This window comes from Sciurus carolinensis, chromosome 15, assembly GCF_902686445.1.
Source record: "Sciurus carolinensis chromosome 15, mSciCar1.2, whole genome shotgun sequence".
NCBI lineage: Eukaryota > Metazoa > Chordata > Mammalia > Rodentia > Sciuridae > Sciurus > Sciurus carolinensis.
This window is the reverse complement of record NC_062227.1, coordinates 74,384,195-74,411,107: the sequence shown is the minus strand read 5'-3', so window position 1 is coordinate 74,411,107 and position 26,913 is coordinate 74,384,195. Positions and strand designations below refer to the sequence as shown.

Genomic DNA, 26,913 nt, shown 5'->3' with positions numbered 1-26,913 from the left:
ATTAAACTTTAGTGTTTCAAGACTCTGGTCAAAATGGCTGATATCCCTGCTTTCACAGCACACTTCAAGTTTTGTCATTTGTGCATCGATGATTGGTAGTGACCATGAATGTAAGGTCATCTGTTAGCACCAATGAGCGCCAGGTCTCTGCATGACTGGATCTGGAGGAACTTCAGAACAAGATCACGGCCCCAAAGTGCTGACACAGCAGTGATTCTTTTCTGCTGCATTTAGCATAGCCACATTGCTACCCCTAGAATGTCCCCTTCTGGTATTTAATATATTTAGGATTTTGAGCTTTATCTTCTTTATGTTAGACCCAAAGCATATTTTTCTCACAATTTTCACAAAATCCAGAAGAGTGGATATTAACATCATCCCTGTGTTACAGATAAGCAAGTGGTGACCAGAGGAAGTAACGGCCCCAGCATTGCTCAACTTGGTAAGGGAGAGACCTGTACCCAGTGCTGACTGTCTGCTTGATTTCTTGAGTAGTAGGGTCTCTGCAGGGGATCTAATGCAAGGAGAGTTCTCTTTACAAGGGTAGCGGTAAAGACTCAAGACTTGCTTGAGCAATGGTCAGGGCCTTACCGTATCATGCAAGTTCCAACTGCAAATGAAGGGTATTGCTAAAGAGAACACACGCATTTCCACTCATGACTTACAATGCTCCACTGTAATCACAATTATTGAGTAGTGTTCTAAGTAAAGGAAAATGTACAGATGCGTTTCACATATTTTAAAGCTTCTGATCCTCATTTTGGAAACTGGTACCTCTGATATCAATCAGGATGCGATAGGATTGAAGTAATCAAAAATGAACCATTCAAGACCCCAAGTTCCACTCATAGCATAGAATACATGATATGCAAAGAAAAACTACATGCTACAGTTTTAGGAGCTTGTTGTTAGCTGTCACCTATTTTGCAAAATCTTTAGTGACCTGGACTTCTACCCTTGTGAAAGAGAAGACCCTACTCAGGGTTGCTGTTTGTCACCTGGAGCAGCCCTCTGGCTCTGTCACTTTGAACTCACTGTTCTGCCACACACATACCTTGACAATTCGTTTTATTATACACCTTATTTATATTTGTTTCTCACTTGGAATAATCTCTCTTAAGATAACCATGTGACCTTTTGAAGCTTCTAAAGATTAATACACTGGAGAGAAAGACAAGAACATCTTTTGGGAGCAATGATTCACATATTATCAAAGCAGGTTCTCAAAGTCTAACCTATGAATTTTGAAATGATTAAATAATTGACTCAAGTAATAGTAATGCCAAATTTTACTCCAACAGTAGATTGAAGCAAGGTTTAAAAGACAACCAATACTGTCAAATGATAATTTTACCTAAACAAAGTATCCTACCCAAATTCAGTCTCTAAACAATGATTTTGTGTAGCTTTAGAACACAAAATTGATAGACTTTTTATAAGTTGTTTTATATAAAATATCTAGCAGTGGCAAACAATATCAAGAAAGCATTTGTAATCTTGCTCGAGGGCCTTTTCCAAATATTTTTATTCACCAATGTCAGTGATTGTAGATTTTGCATTTTTTGGAGTCTCATTACAAAAATCAACAGCATAAAGTGATGGGCAGGTGGGGAAACGCGGCAGACAGAGGGGTCCAGGGATCCTCTACCTTCAGGCTCAGGCGCCAAGGGCTTGCTCACCTCCGGCACCCCACCCCGAGGATGCCCACAGCCTCCCAAGGCAAATGCGGCTACTCCGGTTTCCAGACTCATGCGAATTTTTGCTGTTGATCAACATTGTGATGCCGTCACCTCTTTAGTTTAATAAATTTCCTCAGACGAATCTGTTTTGAAAAGTTGTCCAACTCAAGAATGTAGATTCGTGTTTCTCAGATTATAATTTTCACCTGAAAGCTGAATTTTCGTATTTTCGGTAAACACGGTAAACTGTTTTCTCGAACGTGGGCTTGCTTCATTCAGTTCTCGATGGTGCGTTGTGATGACACAGTGGCACCCACGAAGCCATCTTCGCCATGCACGTTTGCTCGATCTCCTTCCCAGCACTGTCCCTCGCCTCCCCTCCTCGCCCGTTCCACTGGCTGCACTCTGTGATCTCCCCTCTATTATCACGTTAATCAGCACATCATAACTATGTCCGGCATTGCACATGGACATGGCGCAATGTGGCAGATTACTTTCCCAGGTGTTCCCATGCTCTCCTCCCCACTCCCTTTCAATCCCCTGCTTAGTTTAGGTTTTTCTTTCATTTTAACTTGTATTTATTTATTTATTGTGCTGGGCCTTGTGCTTGTGAGGCAAGCACTGTACCAGCGGAGCTCTATCCCCAGCCCTTAGCTCAGTTTTGAGCAATGTCCACCAGAAGTCCCTGGGCTGCGGGAGGAGTTTGGCACCTGCCACTTTTTCACTACCTTGGGCGTTCTCTTCCTCTCCTCCGAAGCCACAGCCACTGTGCTGGACCCCACGGCCACGCCAGTGCTCCGAGTTCTTGCTATTTTAGCAAATACAATATTAAAGAGCCCCATCATGGTCTAGATTGAATAAAATTAATATTTCTATTGCTTTAAAACAGGGATTCTTGTGAAGATTTTTGTTTGTTTTTTCTTATGCAGGCAACATAAAAATGCAGTGACTGCGACCGTGGCTCGGAGCCGCTGCCTTGGTTAGTGCTGGGGTTCCACGTGCTGCTGCTCCCGCAAGACCCAGCGCTGGACCAGCGGGTCAGCCCCTGTCAGGGCGTGGCCGGCCGCGGAGCCCGCGCTCTGCTGGGCGCTCTCCCCCCACCGCACCGTTCCTGTCACCCAGCTTGTCAGTTCTGCGTCCTGACCCTCTCCCACTCGCGCCTTCCTCTCCAGACTCCGGACTCGCGGCAGCCCTCCTCCTTGTCTTCATGCCCACACCTCCGCAATCTCCAGGGTCTTGTCACTGTCCTAACTTCCTAAACAACGCCCGGCCATTCCCCTCAGACTCGGGCCAGTGGCCACGGCCCTAGAACTCAGGGTCTCTCTCCTCAGCAAGAACTCCATGGCTTCCACTGATCCAGCTCTGGCCTGCACACCTAAGCTCATCCGTTTCCACTGCGACCCTGAGAGTAACTTCCAACAGGAGACAAAGTCTCCCAGTGTTCCTGAACAAAAGGCAGACCCCTTCATGTTTCGCAGGCTTTCACTCAATGATCTGCTTGGGACACCCTGTGCCTCCTCCTTCCCGTCAAACTCACAATCGCTCTGATGGGCAAGTGCTCCTGAGTGACACAGGTGACTTTAGTGACTGGCTCTTGCTTGGGTTTTCTCTCATGACCTTGGCATTTGATCTGAGCTCAGATGTCATCTTGGCTTATTATACAATGTTTGGGTTTTTACACTAGGCTCAGTAAGTCCAGCTAGGTATTTTTTCAAGACAGGATTTACTTATTTCTTCATTTATTTGGGTATTTGACCGCATGCTGTTCAAGGTGAAAAGCACTAGGCATTTGTAAACTGATAATTTCTTTCAAATCACTTGGCATCGGAAAAGACTGATTGGGTTCTCTGGGTTGTCTGCTCTGAGAGCGAGGGCATACTTAGATATTTGGGAGTTATAAATAGATAGAACACATCAGAGGGAGAACTGTTCTTCTTGTAATTCAAAATGGTTAAATCTCTTGTTCTGCTGTTACCCTAGTTAACTGGAGGGGAAATTATATGGGTTGAAGGAAATGGTGATGTTTTCTGCAACTCAGCTCAAGCTTTCCAGAGTGCTTTTATTTGTACACTTAGTATCATTTAGCATAAATAAATTAAGATTCATCGTGTAGTTTAAAAATTATGCTATTGAAGCTCTGCATTTTCCCCTTGCCCTAACTACAAATTAAACTAAATGTTAGCACTTAATGTAGATCTTACAATTGTAAAATTATATTTACACTATTTCCTACACGCATAAATAGGTGAGATGTCATATTTATTGAAATTATTAGTTCTAGAGTGTCTCTAAGTAGTTTACTTCATGACAGTCAAGACTAAATTACCACCTATTTAAGTGCTCATTTTGTTTTTTAAACCTAATTATCTTTCGAAAAGTGAAAAGAAATGAACTTTTAGATTATTTTCAAGAGATTCAAATGAATTAGAACACAAATTGCACTCTTCTTTCTCATTAATCTTAATAATTATTATTATTAATTCTGGCATTTTACTAATATTCTATGGTTGTTTTAATTAAGAAAGGATTTTTGTAAGATAAAATATCACATTTTAGGAGCAAGTTAAATAAAACTTTAATAGCATAGAGAATTTTGATTTTCTAGTATGAAAAGATGATGAGAATTTTACTGATTTTTTATTACAATTATTATCATACTTAGTACACGCAAGTCTCTCTATTCTTGATTGCTAAGCTTTCATATGAATAATTTAAATATTTGTGTTATCTCCTACATTGTATGCTTCAATAGCTAGATGTTAAAATTTACATAAAAATTTTATTATTGCTTCCTTTCAGCTAAATTTACATTGGTTTTCCAGCAGCAGCCTCCTCACATTTTTCCCTTGTTGCTTATAAAAATGAATATGTGCTACTGAAAAATCAATATAATGTATTCTCAAAGAGACCTATGACAGAGCTCATGTGCTGTGATAGAGTCTTTCATGGGTCACCCTTTGACTATCTGAAAGTGTTCATTATCAATAATCACAAACTTGGTCTTCCCCATCTTTGACAGATATAAAGGCTGTGGCATGTTAAGCCACATTGTGAAATGCATCATCTAGTTACCTCGGAGTTGAAGTTAACCATAACTGGCCCTCTAGCCACAGGTTTTGCACCTTGGAATTCAACCAACCAGAGAGCAAAACAATGTGAACAATGTGATCAGTGGGTACTGAACATGTGAGGACTTCCGTGCTTGTCATCATTTCCTGAACCATACAGAGCCACCACCGTTTCCAAAGCAGTTCTGTCACATTAGGTATTGTGAGTAACGCAGAGGTGACTGAGTGAGGTGCATGTGAGGATGTGCGCAGGGTACACAGTGCCGTACTATTTTACAGCGGAGCATCTGCAGTTTGGTACCTTCAGTGGAACCTGTCCTCCACAGGTGCCGAGGGACACCTGTGATGGTGGCTGTTGGCTGCCAACTCAGCTTCCAGCTCCACGTTGCTGGTGGGACCTGATCTTGTTTGTGTTCCCACCCCTCCATCATGGCCTGGCAGTAAACTCTCAGACCTGGTCTGGGTAGAGTTCCTCATTCCCAGGGTAACAGTCTCCTTGCTCATGATGAGCTTAGGAGAGAGATCTTGCCCCACATATGGCTAATGAATACGAGTGTTCTGGTGAAAGGAGGACTGGTGGCTTTTGACGAGTGTCTCTGATGGAGCTGGCTCTGGTGGAGCTGTCCTGTCTGGATGTCAGAACTCAGAAATGCTCCAGCTGGCCTGCGACTAGGCTAAGGAGCCCAGGCTATCCCAAGGATGGTGGAGTGGGGCATGCATACACAGACGAGGTCCTCAATTTTAACTGGTAACAAGAGTTATTAGATCAAATAACCCCGAGGCCAGGTTCCTCCTTGAACATACTAATGATAATTCACTTTTTACTTGGAGTCAAAAAGATTCTAACTGATAAAGCAAACTTACAGCTGACCTTCTTTAGTTCTACAGATAGACCTTCTCTACTTCTACAGTAAAATGGGCTGTCCCAATATGGAGGCCTGTTCTAGTTCTACAGATATGACCTTCTCTAGTTCTACAATAAAATGGGCTGTCCCAATATGGAGGCCTGTGATACAAAGTCAGGTCAGAAGGAGGACCATGTTCTCCACCTCGGACTAGTGCACTTTCTATTTATACAAGAGCCTTTGCCCTGAATGTCATGTGATTTATCAACATCAAATAATAGCTTAACAAGAAGTTATTATAAGAAGGAAATCAACTACACAAAAGACTCAGGCTGTAGGGATGGTGGGAGGAAGTCTAGGAAAACCTCAGTACATTATTATTCCTAAATTATTTTGAGATTGTCTATTATGAAACAGAAAGATAATATATATTCAGGACTGAGAAATGCATGAAATTAGTACATAGGACAATGTGCACTAAGATAGAGAATCTCTGCACTGCCCTGGCTAGTTATGAATTTAGCATGTGTAATATGCTTCACTGGCTATGACCCTGTTCTTACTTTAAGAACCACAGCTTTCCTACACAGATGTGAACAGAAAACTATTCAGCTACGAGGACTTTACTTAGCAATGTACAAAATTAAGTATCTTAATTATTATTGTGATTGAATGGTAGTCCTCAAAAAGATATGTCCAAGTCCCAAGTCCCGGAACCAATGAATGTGCCTTTATTTGGGAAAGGGATTTTCACAGTTAAGTCCTGAATCCCGGGAGGAGCTCACCCTGAGTTTAGTGTGGGTCCTGAGCCCAATGGCTAGTCTTCTTGGGGAACAGGGAGAGGTCTGAGATAAGACTGAACAGAGATGGCGCTGAGATGGTACAGGCAGAAGCAGCCGTGGTGCTGCCACTAAGCACCGGGTACCGGGCGGGCAGCACCCGTCCTCCCCTGAGGCTCTTGAGGGAGTACCCTCCTGCCAACACCTTGATTTATGACTTCTGGCCTCTAAAACTGTGAGAGAATAAATTTAGGTGGTATTGAGGTGCCAAGTTTGTGGTAATTTGTTAGGCCAGCCCTAGGAAACTAATAGAGTTACACCAGATTACTTGAAGATAAATAGCCCAATTGTGTTACAAAGTTACTGTTAAAGCAAAATGAAAGACAACATGAAAATTTTGTATATAGCCCCTTTTCCCTCATAGCTTATTGAAAATCCAGGCGTTTATCTCTATTTCGTGTCACCTGAAGGCATTATATATACTTTTACTTTAATTTTGATTAATAAAAAGTCCACATGGCTCTCCAAGGTGGTTCCCCAGAGCCTGCGCTGATTGATGGACAGCCACACAGAAGGTGACAGTCCTTCAGGCAACACCTCCCTATGATGAGCTCTGTCACAACTGAAGTCCCCAGGAAAAAGCAGCAGCAATAAGGTAACAGAGCACATGTCTCTCTTTGGAAACAAATCTACTGATTGAGGGGGTCAGCAGCGAGGCTGACCAGGTGCCGAGCTGGGGAGCTCTCTCACTCAGGGAGCGAGGCACGGGGTGCAGGAAGCCCTCCTACAGGAGAGGACATCCAGAGCTGGGAGGAGAAGGTCTCAGTGATGTTCCACAGCGGTAGCTCTGCTTTCTTCTTTCTCTTATTTATCACCCAAAATCGCTTTTCTTTATTGCTCTCGGCACTTTAATAGGAGCAAAAAAGTTACTCTACAGAGGAGTTGCCCTCTTCCTGCGATGCCAGGCAACACAGCTAGCGCTGGAGAAGAGCCTCAGTGGCACCAAGAGTCTCCAGCACACCCTTGTCCACGAGGGCAGGTATGTTCTGGTAAAAACAGCAACACAACCAAAGAAAAAAAGGGAGAAAAGGAAGGAAGGAGGAAATCTCTCCATGGTCCATCATCACGGACTTGGTGATCTTCATGGAAATCTCAAGAAAATTCTTGATCAATATTTACACAAGTCATCACACTGGTTATAATTTTCGTAGCTCTGCTTCTTGTTGGCATTACTGGAATTGAAACATAGGAGTAGGTACCTGTTGAGAAGTTCAATGTTGCCTGCATACTTTTTGATATCTGGAAAGACCTACCATGAATTAATTAGGATTGCTGACCTGCCATTAAACAGCAGACAGAAATGTTATAAGATCAAGAACTGGTGGCATGAAGCAAAATTAACAACTCTCAGGACTCTGCAGCTGTTCAAAAGACCCAAGACTAGAGTTAAATGCAAACTTTGCTGACACATGTGAACCTTTAAAAGTGTCACAAGCTGGATTCCAAATGGAAACAAGAATAGAAAAATACAAAGAAAATCCTTGCAGGTTAAGACATTGTGTCTACCTTTCAGTGTTGCCTGGGCTGCATAGACAATAATAAAACTCGATTCTTAATCAAGATAACATAGATGCCAAAAGTATTGCAGGGTGTCCCTAATCACATTCCAAGTGGTTTTGGAACTCTATTGACTTTCATCTAGTAAATTACACAGCAAATGGAAAAACCAGAGGACAAATTATAATGTTATCTCAGTGACAAAAGTATCTGACAGTTCACAGGAAAATTAGGTAATAAAAATTTCCCTCTAATAAGAAAGAAATGGAGGTTTTTCAAAATATAATGAATAGGGTCAAGCTATTTTATATTATCTGTGCAGATCTATATACATATATCTACTATCAACAACAACTGAAATGCATTTTTAGCATATTTGGAGTATTTATAAAAATTAAACTACAGAGGATTAGAAAGCTTAGTAAACTCAAAAGAATAAAATTATACAAATTACATTCTATGGCATTAACACAATATAATTAAAACTTATGTGTACAGTTAACGTCCCATACATATAAAAGTAAGTAGCATATTTCTAAATATGAGTTATAACATATGCTTTAAAAAGGAAATTTCAAGTCAAGTGACAAAATATTTAGATTTTTTTTGGGGGGCGGGTATTTGGAATTTAACGAAGGGGCACTTGACCACTGAGCCACATCACTAGTCCCATTTCATATTTTATTTAGAGACACTAAATAAAGCAACTCATTGAGTTGCTTAGGGCCTCCCTTTTGCTGAGGCTGGCTTTGAACTCTGGATCCTCCTGCCTCAGCCTCCCAAGCTGCTGGGATTACAGGCATGCACCACCACACCCAGCTTAATACTTAGATTTTAGTGAAAATAAAAACAAAACATGCTAAAATTTGAGAGACACAAATACAGTTTTGCATAAAGAAATATATAGTGTTATAAATATTTTTCATGAACAATAATACAAAAAGGTGAAAGCAAAGAACCATGGCATTCATTTGAAGAAATAAAACAAAACATCAGAGAGCATTACCATAAAGATAAACCAAGAAAGTCAGAAATCAATGAAATAAAGAAACTAACATGAAATGCAACAAAACTGGAAGCTCCAGGTGGAAGAACGAATTAAGAGACCTCTGGCAAGCTACATGAACCAAAGTAGAAGTAAATCAGAGGGTGCCAGGAGGAAAAGGGACAAAATATAAGTGTGAATAGAAGGATTGTAAATAATTGCATGCTAATATTTTAAAGCGCAGGCAAAAAAAGATGTATCTAGGAAAACCTAAAACCTCAAAATTGTCAGCAAAACAAAAAGAAAACTTGAAAACTCAAATAAAACAGAGTGCTCATCTACCAAAAGGTCCTTTATGGGTGATTTCATAATAGAGTTTTATGAAATTTAAGGTGACAGTGAATGATAATAGACTTTGTCCCAGGAATAAAAGTTTTGTTGACATCAGAAACTCTATAAATATCTTTCTCAAAATGGATAGATTAAGTGACAAATATCACTTGATTTCCTTAGTAGACTGAAATAGTAGTATTGTTGATAAAGTTCAACACCTTCTCTGAGAAAACTATTTCTATATCCAGAGTAGAAAATAATTTCCTTCAGTTAACAGGGTAGATACCAAAATTTATTCTAGTTCCTGCAGAAGCAAGAGACACAGTCCATTTATTACTGGAGCCTTGCTGGATGCTATCAGAGCCTCCATATAACATGGGGAAAAAGACCAGGAAAGGAAGGAGATACCATTATCAGTATTTTCAGATATTACCGTCACTGACAGAAACAAACAGCCACTGGAAAAAACGGCTAGAAACAACAAAAACATCTCACAATATTGTCAGATACACAGTTGAAAAGTATCTGCTCTACCCCAGCAATTATGAGTTAGAAAATAAGATATAAGTGCACTCACAATAACAAGGAAAATTATGAGATAACCAGGGAGAATTTTAAACCTTAAAAGAAGCATAATAAAAGGTTCTTTGATAAGTGGCTAAATATTTCCAAAAAAGGAGGGCCAACTGAATGTTGAGGGAACTCTTGCCTTACTAAATGTCCCAAGCATGGTATGGCACCATGGTGAAGTAAGCCAAAGGGTGTGTTCATGGAACAAGAACAAGCAGTTTACAAAATAGATAACGCAGAGGTGAACATCTCTGTGTCTGTGCATTGAATGCATGTCCCCACGATGATCGCAGGAGAGACAACTTACGAAGACTTGGGAAAACTGGTTCTCAATATATTAAGAAAGAAAATTCTTAACTCAGTATACAAATCTAGACACTACATAGATGGAAAACAAAAATATTAAAGAAACCTATAATGCTCACTGAGTGAAATGTGGGAGATGTATTTCTGACATAGGAGGTGGGAAAGTACTTCTTAAAGGAGACGATTAGAGCTCAACCCAGGACGAATTTGGGTGCATGCAATCTGCAGGTTTCTATTTATTTCAGGACTCCATGCAAAGTTAACAGACAAGTGACAGAGGTTAAGAAATACAAAGTGTAAGACCGTGGTCAGAATAATGCTTAAAACGGACAAGTAAACCTTACAAAACAGCAAGAAAAAATACACTAATTCTAGTAAGAAAATGGATAACAGTATTATCACACAATTCCTGCATAAATACAATCAAAAGCGAGCCACTATAGGAAGAAAGTCCTAAACAAGGAGAATAGAATCACTTTACGTCCATACATTTGAGAAGAAGACTAAGGAATGGAGTGTACTGAGAAAAATGTGGGCCCTATTAAGTCAGTAGAGGTGTGGAGCAGAGCTGCCTCTCTGAACAGCCAGCTAGCACACATTTAAATTGAGAATTCACACTTCTTTAGTAAAGTCCTTTTTAGCCCTCAGTGCTTTTATGTGCCCTCGAAGGTTCCTCACCCTGGGTTATTAGGATGTAGAAAAAATCTTAATTACAGAATTATTTAAGGTAATGAGAAGTTGCTACCAATGTAGTTTCTTTCGCTAGGAAAACAGAAAAGTAAAATATAGAATTGCAAACTATGGGAATCCATGCAGCCTTTGGAAGCCAATGGCAAAGAGAACACAGAAATGCAAACAGGTCTTAGCCTCCACATGGTGTGATTGAAAATAAGACACAGCCAAGAATTATTACACAGTGGTATTTCCGTGGATTAACGATGCAGTGAGTGTATGAGAAATGAACAAAACGTGTTCTTATGAATCATACAAATAAGATTCCAATCACTCACTGTGAGGATGGCTACAGACGAGAAGAAATGAATCCAATCAGGGAATGGGAATAAAATAGATTACAGAAAATCTCGAAATTTCAAGAATTATAGAAAGCAATAATGACAGCATCCACTGAGTGAGTAATGTGATCAATGCAACCTTTGCAGGTGAGCTCTACAGAGCCAGCAAAAGAGAGAAAGGAAGGAAGCCAACTGAGAGTGCAGCAGCTCAACCGCTGTTGACAACTGCATGCTCACTGCAGCCTGCAAGTGCTCCTCAGCTTAGCCACCCAGCGCTCAGTACACGGTGCCTCTTAACATAACTAATGGCCCCATTGTATTTCTGTGGTGAGCACGGACAGTGTGATCCTTGATATATATCAATACTAAAGGTTACAAAAGCTGAGACTGTGATTAATTTCATAAGTTTATGAGACCACCTCTGACTGTGATGTATGAGTAAACTGCGAATAACATCTAGCTAATGTTTATCTCCACATTTACAGACGCAAGACACCATATTCAAGATTATGCACATTTGTAAAAATTTGGTTAGAAATTCATAAAACTTCAAATAACAGAACTCAATTAAGACAGAGAACCACGTGTAAAGGGCTGAGTTAGATTCTGATCTGTAATCAGTAAGAAAAGGAGACTCAGTCCTGCAACTGCATGAGGCTGAACCCACCAGCAACACAAGGGGCTTGGAAGATTCTTCTTTAGGGCCAGATGAGAAGTTAGTCCACCTACTTCCCTGACTTCAGCCTGTGGAACTCAGAGATACGCTGGGCCAGGCTTTGGACTCACAGAACTGTGAACTCACAATTGGGTGCTGTTCGATACACTGCCTTGATGGGAACTGGTTACTCAGCCATGGAAAACTAAAACTGTGCCCTCGTTATTGTCAGCATTTCAACTGCATAAAATATTTGAATCTTGGGGGGATAGTGGTGGGATCGATCAGGTCAGTTTACTTGCAGGATGGAACTGGGTAAGACAGGAAAGTTCACTTCTTGGCCCACCTTCAGCGAGTTGGCTGACCCAAATCGGAGACTAGAATATCCTGTGGAGGATTCCAAGCTCCTAAACCAGGTTGAATTTTAACCCTGTAATATACTTGGTGTTTAAATATGATTAACTGCATTCAGAGAAATCAAAAAGAAGTTGTGAAAAATAGTTCATTTTTATGCAAATATTTGCAATACCTCTGTGCATTGGTGTGTGCATATCTGCCTGTCTCAATGAATAAATAAATAACCAACAAAACCAAGCCTAACACCTTGCTTCCCTCAGTGTTTTGTGGCAGAAATTTCTTTATTTCCTCAAGAGACCAAATTATGTCTGGTAATAGTTGCAAGTTAAAAAAAAAAAAAAGGAACACTTGTCATTAAAAGAAGTGATTTCACTCAAAGGCCACAGTTTCCTAAATTGATGACTTACTTTATAATAAATACAGTCATTTGGTGGTGGCTCCTGATCTACAAGATACAATTGTTCAATGGCCAATTAAAACTTTACTATTGTTTTTTAATAGAAATATTAGATTTAGAAAGCTTTAAAATATTAAAATACCATATCAATTTGAAATAAATTTGAGGCAGCATTATTATTTATAAAGTAAAGATGTGAGATAGATATTTATAGTGAGGTGCAAAGTATTATTCAAGAATAAGTTCTCACTGAAGCATTTTCAAATTGTAGGTTGTACATGAACAGGCAGGCTTTCATTACCTGGGTTATAATATATAACTTTCCACTAATGGAGAAAAAAACTCCATTTATTTTCAGGAGCGTGATGCTGTAAGTGTTTCTCTGTCCTGTCTGTCAGCTATGGCAGAGTGAAGCAGATTTTATGGATGGAAAAGATTTTTAAAAACTGAAAATGTGCTGAGGAAATTCTGAAATAAAAATTAAAGGCAGTGCATTTAAATCTGTGAAATAAATGTTAAAATGCTTCAGATATGATGGAAATAATGTCAAAACAGAGTTGTGGTGCTGAATGTTTTTTCACATTGTCTGATTTACCACATCAAATGACTTTTAAAAATTTTATTTTACTTTATCCTCCAAATTTGTCTCAAAATTTATCTAAAGTTGGTATGAATTATTTCCCTGATTTACAAACTGCAAAATCTGAAGCAGAAGTGACGATTACAGCCATTGTTGTCTTATGTTTACATGGTGTCTTATATGTAATTATCCTCTTGGTGCACTATTATTATTTACAGATAGGGAAATAAATTGTTTAAATTATATCATTTTAAAAATATAGTACCATTGTAAATAGCTGCCTTGAAATAGACAAAAAAGCAAATAATGTTAAAAAGTGCAAGAAAGACAGTATTTTTTTCCATATAAGACAATATTTTATCTATGTGCTCTAAACCAAGCTCCTAGCAATCATATAGCTGTTTTCTAAGAGTCCGATTCTCATCTTCTGTGAAGTGATAGGTGTTTTAAAAATCCACTTACTGGGTGATCTATTTTCCAAGGAATCCTTAATCCACATGGACTATTCCTTATTGGGGATTCAGTGGGTTTGAGAGAGTTTTATTTGGCTTCAATTCTGATATTACACAGATCAAGTTTACCTCTGGAAGTTCCCTGTTATTTGGGGGTCACACTTTGCTGACACCCTCCACCAGGAAGTCTTGACTCCAGTCCTCCTGCTGGTGGCTGACTTCAGGGTCCGCCTTCAGAGGCACTTTATGCAGAAGGCACGGTGTGCTTTGGACACTTCCTCCCTTTTTTATCCTACATAAAAACTGCTCTTCCTGTTTCGTTTCTTTGTGTCCCCTGAGTAACTAGCATGGGATGATGGGAATAAGATCGGAGATAGGATGAAATAAACAATAAAGGATCATGGGTTAAGAAGCGACTGTCCCAGAACTCACGTGTTGGCTGGAGGGTGTTTATGGTCAAGAAAATGAAACTTCTTCAGATGGCAAGATGCATGTGTTCAGGAACGAATGAACCAATGGGTAAGATACTTTCATCCAAATAAATGCCACTCGTTCCTGGAACTGCACTCTGGAAACCTCCAGCAGGTATTTCAAGAGACACCAAGCTTTGGAACATGCTTCATGTCATGTCAGGTGTGCACACATCCAAGCATTGAGCCGTTTCTTCACAGAGTCAGAAGGAGAGTGTTCAACAGGACATTCTGCACATCTGCTGTGTCTGCACTAACCAAGGATTTTTGGCTTTTAAAGGTATGCTGCAGAGGTGGCAGCTTTTCACCAGGTCACCGCCATCCTTTCCTGGACTCTCTCAGATGTTTGTCTCTTGTGAAGGTGGATACTGCCAACACCCAACAGGAGCAGAGCAGAGAGTTGGAAATGAGGCTGTCGGTTTCAGGTTACAAGGATTTCCACATGGGGTTGGTCCCAATCCAAGCCTCACTCTTGTGGTGTCACCCCTGAAACCGCACATCATTCCGTCTTCATTCATCCTTCTAAGGGATTTTATTCATATTTTCCTCCCTATAGGCAGCACTCATATTTATTTCATTAAATTTTCTATAAACTGTTTCCTTTTCATCTGCTCAGAAAATTAAGGAAAATTTATTAGCTGATCTTATGTAAATTACTCTAGTTTGGTTTTCATCCAGGATAAATTTGTTTTGAATATCTGTTGTGACAATTATATACAGCTACATTTTCAACCCTAATGCATTTTTAATAACTTCCTTCAGTAGCTAGTGATTTGAATTTCAAATTTCTTTCTACCAAGAAGTTAAAAAAGTATATACCATTTTATAACAGTTTCATATAAAAATTGATTTATGCAGCAGGATGTTGCTCACAGTAAACATATCAATGTCTAAATGAGACCATCAATACTCATAAGTTTATAAAATGTATGTTCTAGACAGAGCATAATACAAATATAAAGTTGGTATGAAAATAACTGTACCCTTAGCTTATTTTTCATAAATTCCTCACTTAGGCTAGAAACATTTCATTTATTTGATTGATTATTTTAATTTATTGCTATGATACATTAGGGCAGATTTTAGGGAAAATCAAAATTACTGACTAATTACTAGTTTAAAGTACTTAAACATTAATAAACACAACATTTTGGAGTGTTTGACAAGGATTTTAAATTTTCATGACTTCTCTGTGGCACTAAGGATTAAAACCCAGCTCTGGGAGGTACTCGTGGTCCCTTGCCTGGTGGCCGCGTCCACCTGGGTTGGCTCATCCCCCCCACTCCTCTCCTGGCAGAGTTTGCCAACACTCAATTACCCAGTCCTTTTCCAATCACCCCACGATGCACCTTGTTATCACGGGGGGTCTTCTTCACACAATGCATTCCCCTGTGTATTTTGCTTAAAACAATAATCTTTAATGCAGCAAAGTAATCTTTAAAGAAGTCCCTGTCCCATCCTTCTAAAAGCCCTAATTTCCAGAGATAGATTAACTGTTCCCTTATAGTTTTTATTATTCATCATATTTATTATAGTCAGCTATTTATAGACCCTTTATTTCATTAGAGTGTAAAACTTAAAACAACAATGATAATAACTCTTAGCATTTATGGACTACTCTACACACTCCTAAATTCTTCCTATGCAGTATCTTATTTTCTCCTCACAGCGGTCCTGTGGACCATGACACCTGCTGTCCCTGTTGTGCAAACAAGGGCCTCAATATCTGTCTTGTCACTGGACCTTGTGGTCTCATAGGAATAAATATCATGATAATGGTAGTATTATATTAGTAGTCTCACAAAAAATTCTGTAACATACTTAATCATGATGTGCTCAGTGTATGTGACTTGGGATTAATAACAGTTTCATAATAAAGAGGGCAGCTCCCTTGGCACTTCCTCTGAAAAGCTACAGTAATTACTCCTAGGGATAGATGCACCTGCAGGTCACTTACCTCATCCAGGAAAAGCAAATACTCACGTTGAAGGCTTTGCTCCAACTTAAGTATTGCTTAATGACAATACCATTTTGATGACTTGAGAAGAGACCATATTCGAGTGATAAAGAATGGCATTACAGAAAAATAAAGGAATGACAAAAACGAATTTGAAGAAATGTAGAGTACCTTCTAAGGGAAAGAGGACACAGGATCCAGCATCACTGAGCTGGGGAAGATTGCAGGAAGAAGGAGCCCGGCAAGCCGCTATAGAAGGCTGAGGTAAGAGACTAAGTCAGCCGTTTGGAGGTGGCAGGCAATATTTGCTTAAAAAAAAAGTCAAAGTACTAGAAGGGAACCTGAACATACCCTGTGGAAAATGAACTGCAAGATTTCTCATCACCGATGAACCACGCTCTAACTAATCTTCCATATAAAGATTGGTCTAAATTTACCAATTCAGTTTACAGTCGACCTCAGGAAAAAAAAAATGAGATAAAATTATTGAAAGGAAACTTAAGTCAGTAAGGAAGTGAATTAGCCTTGCCAAAGCTATAAAGTCATAGTAATAAAAACTTTAATCTTCTCAGCACTGCCACAAGAAAGGTAAATTTTAGCTGTCACATATACTGAATCTAGTTATTAAAATGCTTTCAGCAGCTTCACATTAAAGTTGATGGAATCTATTTAGTTACTTATTAACAGATTATTCCCTTAAATATTCCTATTCTCATTGAGTTCCTTACTGTTTTGTAGCTTGAGTTTCATGTAATGGGGGAGGGGACAAGCATAAAACATGGATGGATTTGAAGTGTTAGTCACAGTTCTTTTTTTAAATTGTAGATGAACACATACCTTTATTTTATTTATTTTTATGTGGTGCTGAGGATCCAATCCCAATGTTCCACAAGTGCTAGGCAAGTGCTCTACCCCTGAGCCACAACCCCAGTCTAGTCCCAGCTTTTTAACATTAATTTTTATATGACCTGCTTGTATCCACTCTCAGATTCTATCCGTTTCTTTTTGTTAAAAATGCATGAAGCATCCTCGGTTCTTCCAACGACAAGGTCTTGTGACAAGACACAGGAACGTCCCCCTGATGATTTTCAGTGAGTTAGATCATTCCCTCCATTCTGCAGGTGCGTTGCCATACATGTGACGTTTTTAAAACATATCTGCTGCGCGTCTCAGCACAAGACTTCTTGAGAAAGCTTCCTAATGGCTCGTGTCCTTCCTTTCCACTTCTCATCCTTCCGTAGGTCACTCCAAATGAACTTAGTCCTGGTTTTTCAATGAGATAGTTTTGTCAAAGCCACCAAACACTCCTGTGTTTGACATCTCACCCTCTCTGTTATCTTACCAACCCTTCCATGATGGTAGGCACAGATGGCCATCGACGTGCTGTTCTCCTCTGGCTCCAATGGTCTACTCTGAGTGTTCTCTTTTCCACTTCAAGTCCTTTCCAGACTTCTGCCCAGGCTCCACTGCCTTTGCTAATCTTCCGTTGTTGCAGTACTACCCTTCTGTTTATTCTTCCCTCCTCCAAGGACATTGCACCCCGTGCTGCAGCATAGAGTGCTACCAATCTGCCCACAACAACCAATGAGCAACTGTAGCACTGATATTTTCCCCACCTCTGGACCACTTTCAATTACCCAATTGACTACTAGACATTTTAGTTTGAACGCCTAACTGACATTTCATGTGTAACACATACAAAGTTAAAGCTCGTGATTTTTTACCCAATGTTAGCTCTTCTAGACTTCCTCATGTCATGAATCACATTATCCTTGATGCTGTTGCTCATGTTCAAACCCATGAATCACGCATGATGACTTTCTTTCACTCCATCTAATTCCTAAGTAAATATTGTCACTTTTCACACTCTATGTCCAAAGATCATCTTTTTTCTCCAGATCCATTGCCAACATCTTCATCTAAGCTATCATCACATCTGGCCTGTACTAATTACTGCTTAAGACTTGCTGTATATGAAGAACCTCTTTTAAGCAGTTGCATGCAGAGCTGTAAAACTTCATTTATTAACAATTCCAGCTATATTTAACCTCATTATATGGCAATGGTGAAATTTATTCCTTGCAGTAGCCTTCTGTCATAGACACTATCATAATCTTAATTTATCAGAGGACAACCAAGTACATTGAAGGTTAAATGGCCAATCCGAGTTCACATAGCTGCTGCGTACAGAATCTAGATCTACCGTGTACAATATGCCTGCTGGGCAATGGGTGAGATTCTGGACCTTCTTCAATATTCTTTCAGGGTTGACCTTTTCCTTATTGCGCTACCAAACAATATCTCACCCACAGAGATTGCATCCATTTAGAATAAGCAAATGTGCGATTTTCAACAGTTGTATATGCCTGTTAAAATACTGTCATAATAAAAATAAAGAATATTTTCACCATTCCTTGCAGTCCATTCCCCATCCACATCTCTACCCTTCTCCCTCCCTCAGAGCTAGGCGACCAATGGCCTCATTCTTGTTGCTGAAGTTAAATGTGAAGTCATGGCAGTATGAATCATCCAGGGTCTGACTTCTTTGACTTAGCACCATAATTCTGATATTCGTCTCACCTTCTGTATATCAGAAGACTTTCTCTTCCATTATTCAGGGGTATCCACTGATGGATATACTGTAATCTCCCCCCATATTTAGGTTGTTTCCAGTCCTGCCTCTTGTAAACAAAGTGAGTATTTCTGGACATGCCTTTCTGTGAATATGTTTTTTTTTACTTCTATTGGATAAATTTCTAAAAGCGACATGACTGGATAACTTTTTAAACACTATTGGTCATATGGCTTTATATTTCAACCACCAATATTAGTGTTAGTTGCTCTGTTTTTACTAACTCTGATTTTTTCAATCTTTTGGGCCATTCTAATGAATAGGTAGTTGTTGATTTTTGTTTGAATTTTCTACATAACTAATGATGTCGTTCATTGTCTCGTGCACTTACTGCACATTTGAAAAATGTTCATGGCTTTTGTTCATTTTTAATACTGGATAGTTCATGTTATTCTTATTGCACTATAAGATTCATGTATCCTTGATACACGTCCTTTGTCAGATAAATCGTTTATAAAGATGTTTTCTGGTCTACTACTGGCCTTTTAATTTACAAACTGGGTCTTTTGAAGAGAAAAATATTTTAAAATTTTGATGTAGTTAGATCAGTTTAGCAAGTTTTTTTCTTACTTTTTATTTTTATTTTTCCTAAGAAGTGTTTGCTTATACCACAGTGGACACAATTTTCTCCTATGCTTACTTCTGGGAGTTTTGTGGTTTTAGCATTTAATTTAGACTACTGGTCTTGTTTTGAGTTTGTCTGTGGTGTGAAGGAAGATCAATGTTTACTTATTTACCTTGGACATTCAGTAGTTCTAACAGCATTTGTTGAAGAAAATTTCTTTCCCCCTTGACTTGTCTTCCCACATTTGTTTCAATTCAATTGATCATGAAAGTGTCAGTTTGCCTCTGACCTTCTATTCCCTTTTGTTGATTGCTTTATATGCCCTTTTGCTAATACCTTATTGTGATGAGTTCTGCAATTATATAGTAAGAATTGATGTTTTTAAGTATAATAGCTCCAACTTTGCTCTTTATTAAACTCATGGTGTTTTATTTAGTTTACACAGATTTTGTACACATAAAATGCATTTTTAATATCTACAAAAAAAGACTCCTGGAATAATGATTAGAATTATGTTAAATGTATATGAATTTTTTTTCATTTTTTGGTACTTGGAATTGAACCCACGGGTACTTTGCCACTGAGTTAACTTCCAAGCCCTTTTTATTTTGAGACAGAGTCTCACTAAGTTGTTGAAACTGGCTTTAAGTTTGCCACCCTCCTGCCTCAGCCTCCAGAATCTCTGGCATTGCAGGTGTGCACACACACCATACTCAGCTGTACATCAATTTTTAGACAATCGCAACCTATTAATATTGAGTCGTTAAGTCCAAGAGCATTTCAAATTTCCCCTTTTATGTGTCTTCTTTCCTCAGTTCTCTTAGAAATACTCCATAATTTTCAGCTTTGGGATTTTTACGTGAGCTTTGCTACATTTACTCATAATTATTTGCTGCCATTATTGTAAGTTTTTAAAAATTAATTTACCAGGTGTCACCTGCTACTATTTAAAAGCACAATTAATTTTTACATATTAAATTTGTATCACTCACTGAATTCATGAGTTCTAGTAGTTGGTTTGTAGGTTAGCAAGCATTTTCAACAAGAAAATTATGTTAGGTAAGAAAAAATATACTTTTTCTTTTCTGTAAGTTCTTGTTATATGACATTTTTCAAATTAAGGAAATTGGTCCTAAGTTTTTGGAGAGTGATAAATAATGAATGGATATTGACTGTTTAAATTTTTTTCTGTATTGGTTTAAAGGATCATGTGATTTTTTTCTCTTATTGCAAATTGTTATATTTACTTTCAAATTAAAACCATCTTATGTTTCTGTGACAAGGCCCATTTGATCATGATATATGATTATTTTAATGTATTGCTTAAATGAAATTTGTTACTATTTTCTTAAGAAAATTTGTAGGGAAATTACTACTAGTTTTCTTCTAATGTCTTTGTCTAGTTTGGTTTTAGGGTAGTATTAGTCTGATAGGGTAGGAAAGAGTTTCCTCTTTTTATGCTTCCTGGAAAAATTTAGGTACACTTCTTTGCCTACCTTTTAACTACGGTGAAGTGTTCATCAGTAAAAGTTAATGGACTTGAAGTTCTTGTGCTGGGAAATGTTTCATCTATAAGATTTATTTTTTTATAACCTATTGAACTATTGAAAGAGGTTGAACAGTTTGTGTCTTTCAAGAAGTTTGCCCATTTCATCTGAATTGCCAGATATTTTGGTATATATTTGTGCTCGGTACGCTGTTATGATCCTTTTAATGACTGTAAAATATGTAGTGATAACTCTTCTATATTTTCCCAATGTCTGATTTTTTTGTCTTTCTCTCCTTGATAAATTTGGCTGGGGAATTATAGATGGATTTTATTTTCTAAGAGCCAGTTTTTAAAAAAATTTTCATTTGCAGGTGGACACAATACCTTTATTTTGTTTATTTAGACTTTTTATGTGGTGCTGGGTATTGAACCTGGTGCCTCTTATGTGCTAAGCCAGTGCTCTACCGCCCAGCCACAACCCCAGCCCAAAGAGCCAGGTTTAGGCTCTAAAATCTCCGTGTTCTCACGTTGTCTTCTGCTTCACTGGCGCCTGCGCTCGCCTTTCTTGTTCCTGGGCAATGTGAGAACTTGAAACTACACTTTCCCTGTTTTCACTGACTCAGTTCTGTTCCACATGAGTTAATACATTCACCGGTCATTGGGAGTATTTGCCATTATGCCTTGTGCCTTTTGAATATTGTCCCTTGGAATATTTTAATTTCCAAATATCTTAAGTTTTCTAGGTAATTTATTATTATTGATTTTTAATTTCAACCATTTTTCCTTAGAGAAAGCATGCTGTATGATTTCAGTCCTTTTCAATTTACTGAGACTGACTAGTTGAATAGTCCACCTCATGGTCTACTTTGTGGAACATACCATGTGCGCTTGAGAGTGACATGTGTTCTGTAGCTCTTTGGGGTATTGGTATAAAAATAGCAATTGGGAGTGGTTGATTGAGTTCATATGATCTTATGTTGTTACTGATTCCTTTCCTAGCTATTCTATCAGCTGATGAGAAGGAAGGAATTTAATATCCTCAACATAAATTGTGGAATCATTTCTCTCTGTATATCTGTCATATTTGCTTTGTGATTTTTTGAGATTCTGCAGTTAGACCCATTAACATTTATGATTTTTACATCTCCTGCATAAATTGATACTGCTGTCATTATGAAATAACCTGTTTCCCTTTGATAATACTCTGTCTGGAATATATTTTATCTGACTTAATAAAGTCACTGCAACTTTGTTGCAACTACTGTTTTCATTATATATCTTTTTCCTGTTCATTTACTTTCAGATTATCTTTTTAGGTAATGTGTATCATTCATAGACAGCCTATTGTTAGGTCTTAATTTCCATTCTTATAAGTTTAATGTTTAATAACTATTAAAATTTCCTTAAAATATTTTTTAGATGTTGATAGACCTTTATTTTATTCATTTATTTTTATATGGTGCTAAGGATTGAACCCAGTGCCTCACATTTGCTAGGCAAGTGGTCTACCACTGAGCCACAATCCCTGCCCCTATAATAATGTTTAATGTAATTATTTATGTGATTAAAAATTTAAGCCTAGTATTTGGCTATTGTTGCATATGGAAACACCCTCACCACTAATTCTGTCAGAAATATCAGCTATGAGGTAGACATCATTGCCCTATGTGCATGTATGATTGCACGAATGGTATGAGTCTACATCATGTACAACCTTGGAGATGGAAAGATGTACCCCATTTGTGTACAATGAATCAAAATGCAGTCCATAAAAAATTTAAAAATAAATAAATAAGATAGACAAAAAAAAAAAAATATATATATATATCATCTTTGCTAGGAAGTTTTACCTGAATTCCTAATTAGGCAAAATGCTCTTTCTATAGAAAACAATCTGTATGTTCCTATCTGTACTCACTTTTGTGAATTAGGTGGGTCCTTTACACTAGAATTCAAGCTTTTTTAGGGCAAAGTCTGTTTCTCCTGTATTTCCAAATCACCAACCAGGAGCAGGGGGTTTGACATGGAATAAAGACACTTCCCTCTTTGTGTCCACATTACCAGTCCTCATAGTTGATTAGAGTTCTATGGTGTGTTGGATTTTCAGGTAGAAGATGGTTGGGCCCAAACATTAGGCAGTAAAGGAGGAGTGTGGGGGTGGGGAGAGGGCCAGGTGTACTGACTAGTGAGTTCATTTTAATATAATTCATTGATCAGCCGGCAGGGGCTCTCACCAGAATTTCATGGAAAGCATAATTATGTTAAGTTCCCCAACTTCTTTCTCATAAAATAAATATCATGGTATTCATATTTAGCATCCTGGAAATTCTTTGTTGTCAGGTTTAATCTTATTGCCAAAATCATAACCATAATCATCATAATACAATAATACCAGTAAGACTTTAGAATTCAAATAGTTCTCCTGTAGTTAGAAGAAGAATTGTGTTGACTGTTTTATACTACCTTAACTCCAGTAACCCTTAGAGATATGTAATATAATAATTCTAAAATCCATCCACTCATGAGAAAACCAAATGCCCAGGAGCTAGTAAGTGAACAGGGACTTGAACTTGCATTTTTTGACAGTAAATCTATATTAATACACAGAATACATCATAGAGTTACTGAAACTCAAATTCTAAGCTCTCTGATCAGATTGAGATATAATGTCTGAGACTGCTATCTATTTGTGTAATAGAATTTGTAAGCATATTACTATCGAATAATCTGTTGCTAACAAAAGGATAAATTAGAATTGTGTATCACGTAAAATAAAATTCCACACATTCATGACCTCAACGGGTAACTTTCTTTGGCTCACCACCAGGGACAGATTAGAATCTTTACTGAGCTTCCCAGAAACCTACCACCAGGCAGCACTCTTGCACAGTTCTGAGTTCTGATCATGACTCCTGTATTACTGCAAAACACTGGACTGTGTTTTGATGTGATCCCCAAAGATAACTTCAGGCAGCATATGAATTGTTAGTTGGGGCTTATGTTTTATATCCTTTACTTCTTAGGCAATTGATATTTTATTCCTTGAATTTATGGCATGTTCCTACGTCTCAGCATATTTGGTGATCATTTCTGGTTCAGGAGCTGACCAAGTACTACATACATTAACAACATCATTAGCACTGCTAAAACTAGCCTCAAAATTTTATCTCCTAAATATTGTCCCGAGTTTAAATCAATGTAACAAATGCTCAATTAACCTGAACAGAGGGAAAATGCCTACTCAGCACCTTAGAAAATGATCTGGTAGAGTTATGAGTCATCTCATTTTTTGCAAAGTAGCAATAAAAATGACTCTTTCATTTTGCAGAGGTACCACTGGCATTTACAATAGATGATTAAAATAAAGAAGAAAAAGAACTTTTGAGTTTTATCAGAACAGGGACATTTTATCTTGACCATGAATCTTTGCCTCTGCAGATTTCATCTATTAAGAAAATATCTCCATAAGTTGTCAAGGGTCCAGCTATTCCCCAGGACTCCCAGGACCCTGACTTACCTTATGAAAGTTTCTGAAATAAGCTGCCTTTTCATCTGGAAATTTTTCTAACCTTCTGGGTCCTTTGCTGGAAGCCTTCTTGAAAACCAGCCAACATCTTCTGAAAATCTGAAAATAAATAAAAGAATCCCATTATCTCTCTTTTTTATACACTCTTAGTGACATCAAGAGTTTTATCTATTCAATTAATTCATCAGGAATAAACTTTTTAAAGCACACTTACTTTATAGAGTAACTTTGTATTTGAATGAGAAATATGTTACTAATTAAAATTGCAGCAAATTCTAAAAATATAATATTTCATATTAAAGGATTTCTTTGTTTAATAAGTTCTTCAATGTGTTCATTTTGGTAGTCTTCAATGTAAGTAAATTCCTAGTGTTTCAATACCATATATAGCCTTTATTCCCACTATTCTCAGGACAGATAATTTTCTATTTTCTATGCTAATGAAGTAGCAGTTCAATAAGCTTAAATGAAGCACTTCTGTATGTTCCAATTTTCTATCTCTGAAAAGAACATTGCATTTAAAAATTAACTTATCTTGTAGGAATTTAGGGTTTTTAACAGATGCCCATATGTTAATTTAGAAAAGAGAAAGTAATTTGTTTTTATAATGGGCACATCTGTCTCACTCTTTAATGTGTTATAGTAACTAGAATTTTATTAAGGATCTAGTATGTACAATAAGTTTCAGAAGTTATATACACTTTTAATCATCATAACCAGTGGATAATATAAGTCTTATTAACTCATTTTAAGATAGAGTTAGAGATAATGCAAGACTGGAAAACACAACTGTATGACTCTTATGCTTCCGTTAAATGACTAATAATTGCACAAACAGAAACCATTATTTTGGGACCTTGCCCTTAAGTTATGAACTAATTACATTGGACTTTTACATTATATGTCACCTGATTCTCACCATATCACATGCCCTCCACAGGTCTTTTTGGAGGCAAAGCAGTAAAGTGAATCTTTTATTCTAGTAATTAAACCGGTCTGGGAATGCAAATTGGTCACAACTTTTAAATTTCAAAATTTAAAACATTCAAAATTGTTTGCTGGAATAAGACCTCTGCACAGCCACAAAGAAAGTCATAAACGAAAATTCCAGAAACTTAGGTCACTATATTTGATGACAAATAATGCAGTTCTTTTGACTAATTCTGCTGTGCATTGCTTCTTCGCTAAAAGACAGCATCTCTCTTGTTAAAAGGCACTCTTAGAGCAACCCATGAAGATTATTCTGATTATAAAATCAGAATGAGCAGAATAATAGCACATTCACTTGACTGCTTTTGTTGTCTTCCTTAGACCTTCTCAGGGAGCCTGGAGGTGCATGTCCAGGACAACCCCGAGTTTCCTGCCCTGGAGCGTGTCTGCCCATCTCTGCTTGGGATCTGATGGCTGTGCCTTCCCTCTGAAGTGACCTCCCTGCACCCATGTGGAAATGAGGAGCTACTCCAGAGACCCCTGTGTTCTTTCCACACCTGTGCTCAGCATGATGCTGTGTCTTTTGGTCCCTTAGTGACTCCTGCCCCCAAAGTAAAACAATAGCAAAAGATAAATAAGTGAAATTAGGATATGATCTTAGTATACGGTTATTTTTTTAATGTTGGAGAATTCTGACTTTTAAATTTTAAAACATATTTATATTTTAAATGGTAACATTTAGATGAACTTAGAACTTAGTGAACATTTAGTGAACTTAGAAAAGACAGCTTGGTATAGTGGAAAATTCCCAAAGTTTGAAGTCAGACACACTTGGGTTTACATCCTGGCTACGCTGCCTACTAGCTGTGCAGTGTTAGATTTCTCAGTGTCCAGTTAACAAAGCAGAGCACCTCAAGAGAAGGAGGGCAGACGTAGCAAGGTGGACCCATGAAAGGTGGTCCACAGGACATGCTTGCTTCTCAGGCCCCTTTTTCTTACAGAGTAGGGGCAATTTTCTGCTTATGACAAAACTGTACCTAGGAGTTGTTCCTAAAGAGACAAAAGTCTGACAGATATTCAGAGCCAGAATACTCAGATGCAAATATTCTCTATCCAGAAAAATAAGATGACCACATGAGAAGTTTAAAAGATAAACAGAAAATATATCAATGATCTTCCAAACACAAACCGTGTGACTGAAAAGACAGGACTTGGAACTTCAGCTCAGCCCCTGTGAGGGACTCTGAGCATGTGTCCTTACGTTAGCTTGGGGAAAACGATGCCTTTATTGCATGATTATTGTGAAGTGAAAAAGAAATTAAGTATATAAATTATTCCCACAGTGCATTCAGAGTCACCAATGAACACAAGTGTACAAACAGACAAGATGCTCTCAGCAGCTGGCCTTTCACGGCATCCAAAACCATTTACACGTATTGCAGGTATATTTACATATTGCATGCTGCAGTGTACTTACATATACTATATGGTAAAATTGACTTGTACCAAATATATCTTTGAAGTTTTCAAAGATTCCCTAAATTATGAGAACTGTGTAATACATGATATCAATAGAAAAAAGTCTCTAAACATTCCACTGAATACAAATACTAATCTGCTAATATCTTATGGTGCTTTAGGTAGTGTTAAGTAATCTAGCCATTCATGTTTACATTTATCAACAGAGTTGGAATAAAGATAAAATGAAATTCCTTCCAAAAATTACTCTTGGCAATGAACCATGAAGTATCGTACACAGAATAAGTGC

The 26,913-nt window shown here is 38.0% G+C and overlaps 1 protein-coding gene across 1 annotated transcript in view; it reads right to left on the bottom strand.

Annotated features, from left to right (window-relative positions):
- Dok6 (docking protein 6) overlaps positions 1 to 26,913 on the bottom strand; it is a 428,272-nt gene that overhangs the window by 247,548 nt on the left and 153,811 nt on the right. The window contains exon 2 of the mRNA XM_047526969.1: positions 24,207 to 24,314. Within this exon, the coding sequence (XP_047382925.1) occupies positions 24,207 to 24,314 (108 nt within the window). The remainder of the gene's footprint in view (positions 1 to 24,206; positions 24,315 to 26,913) is intronic.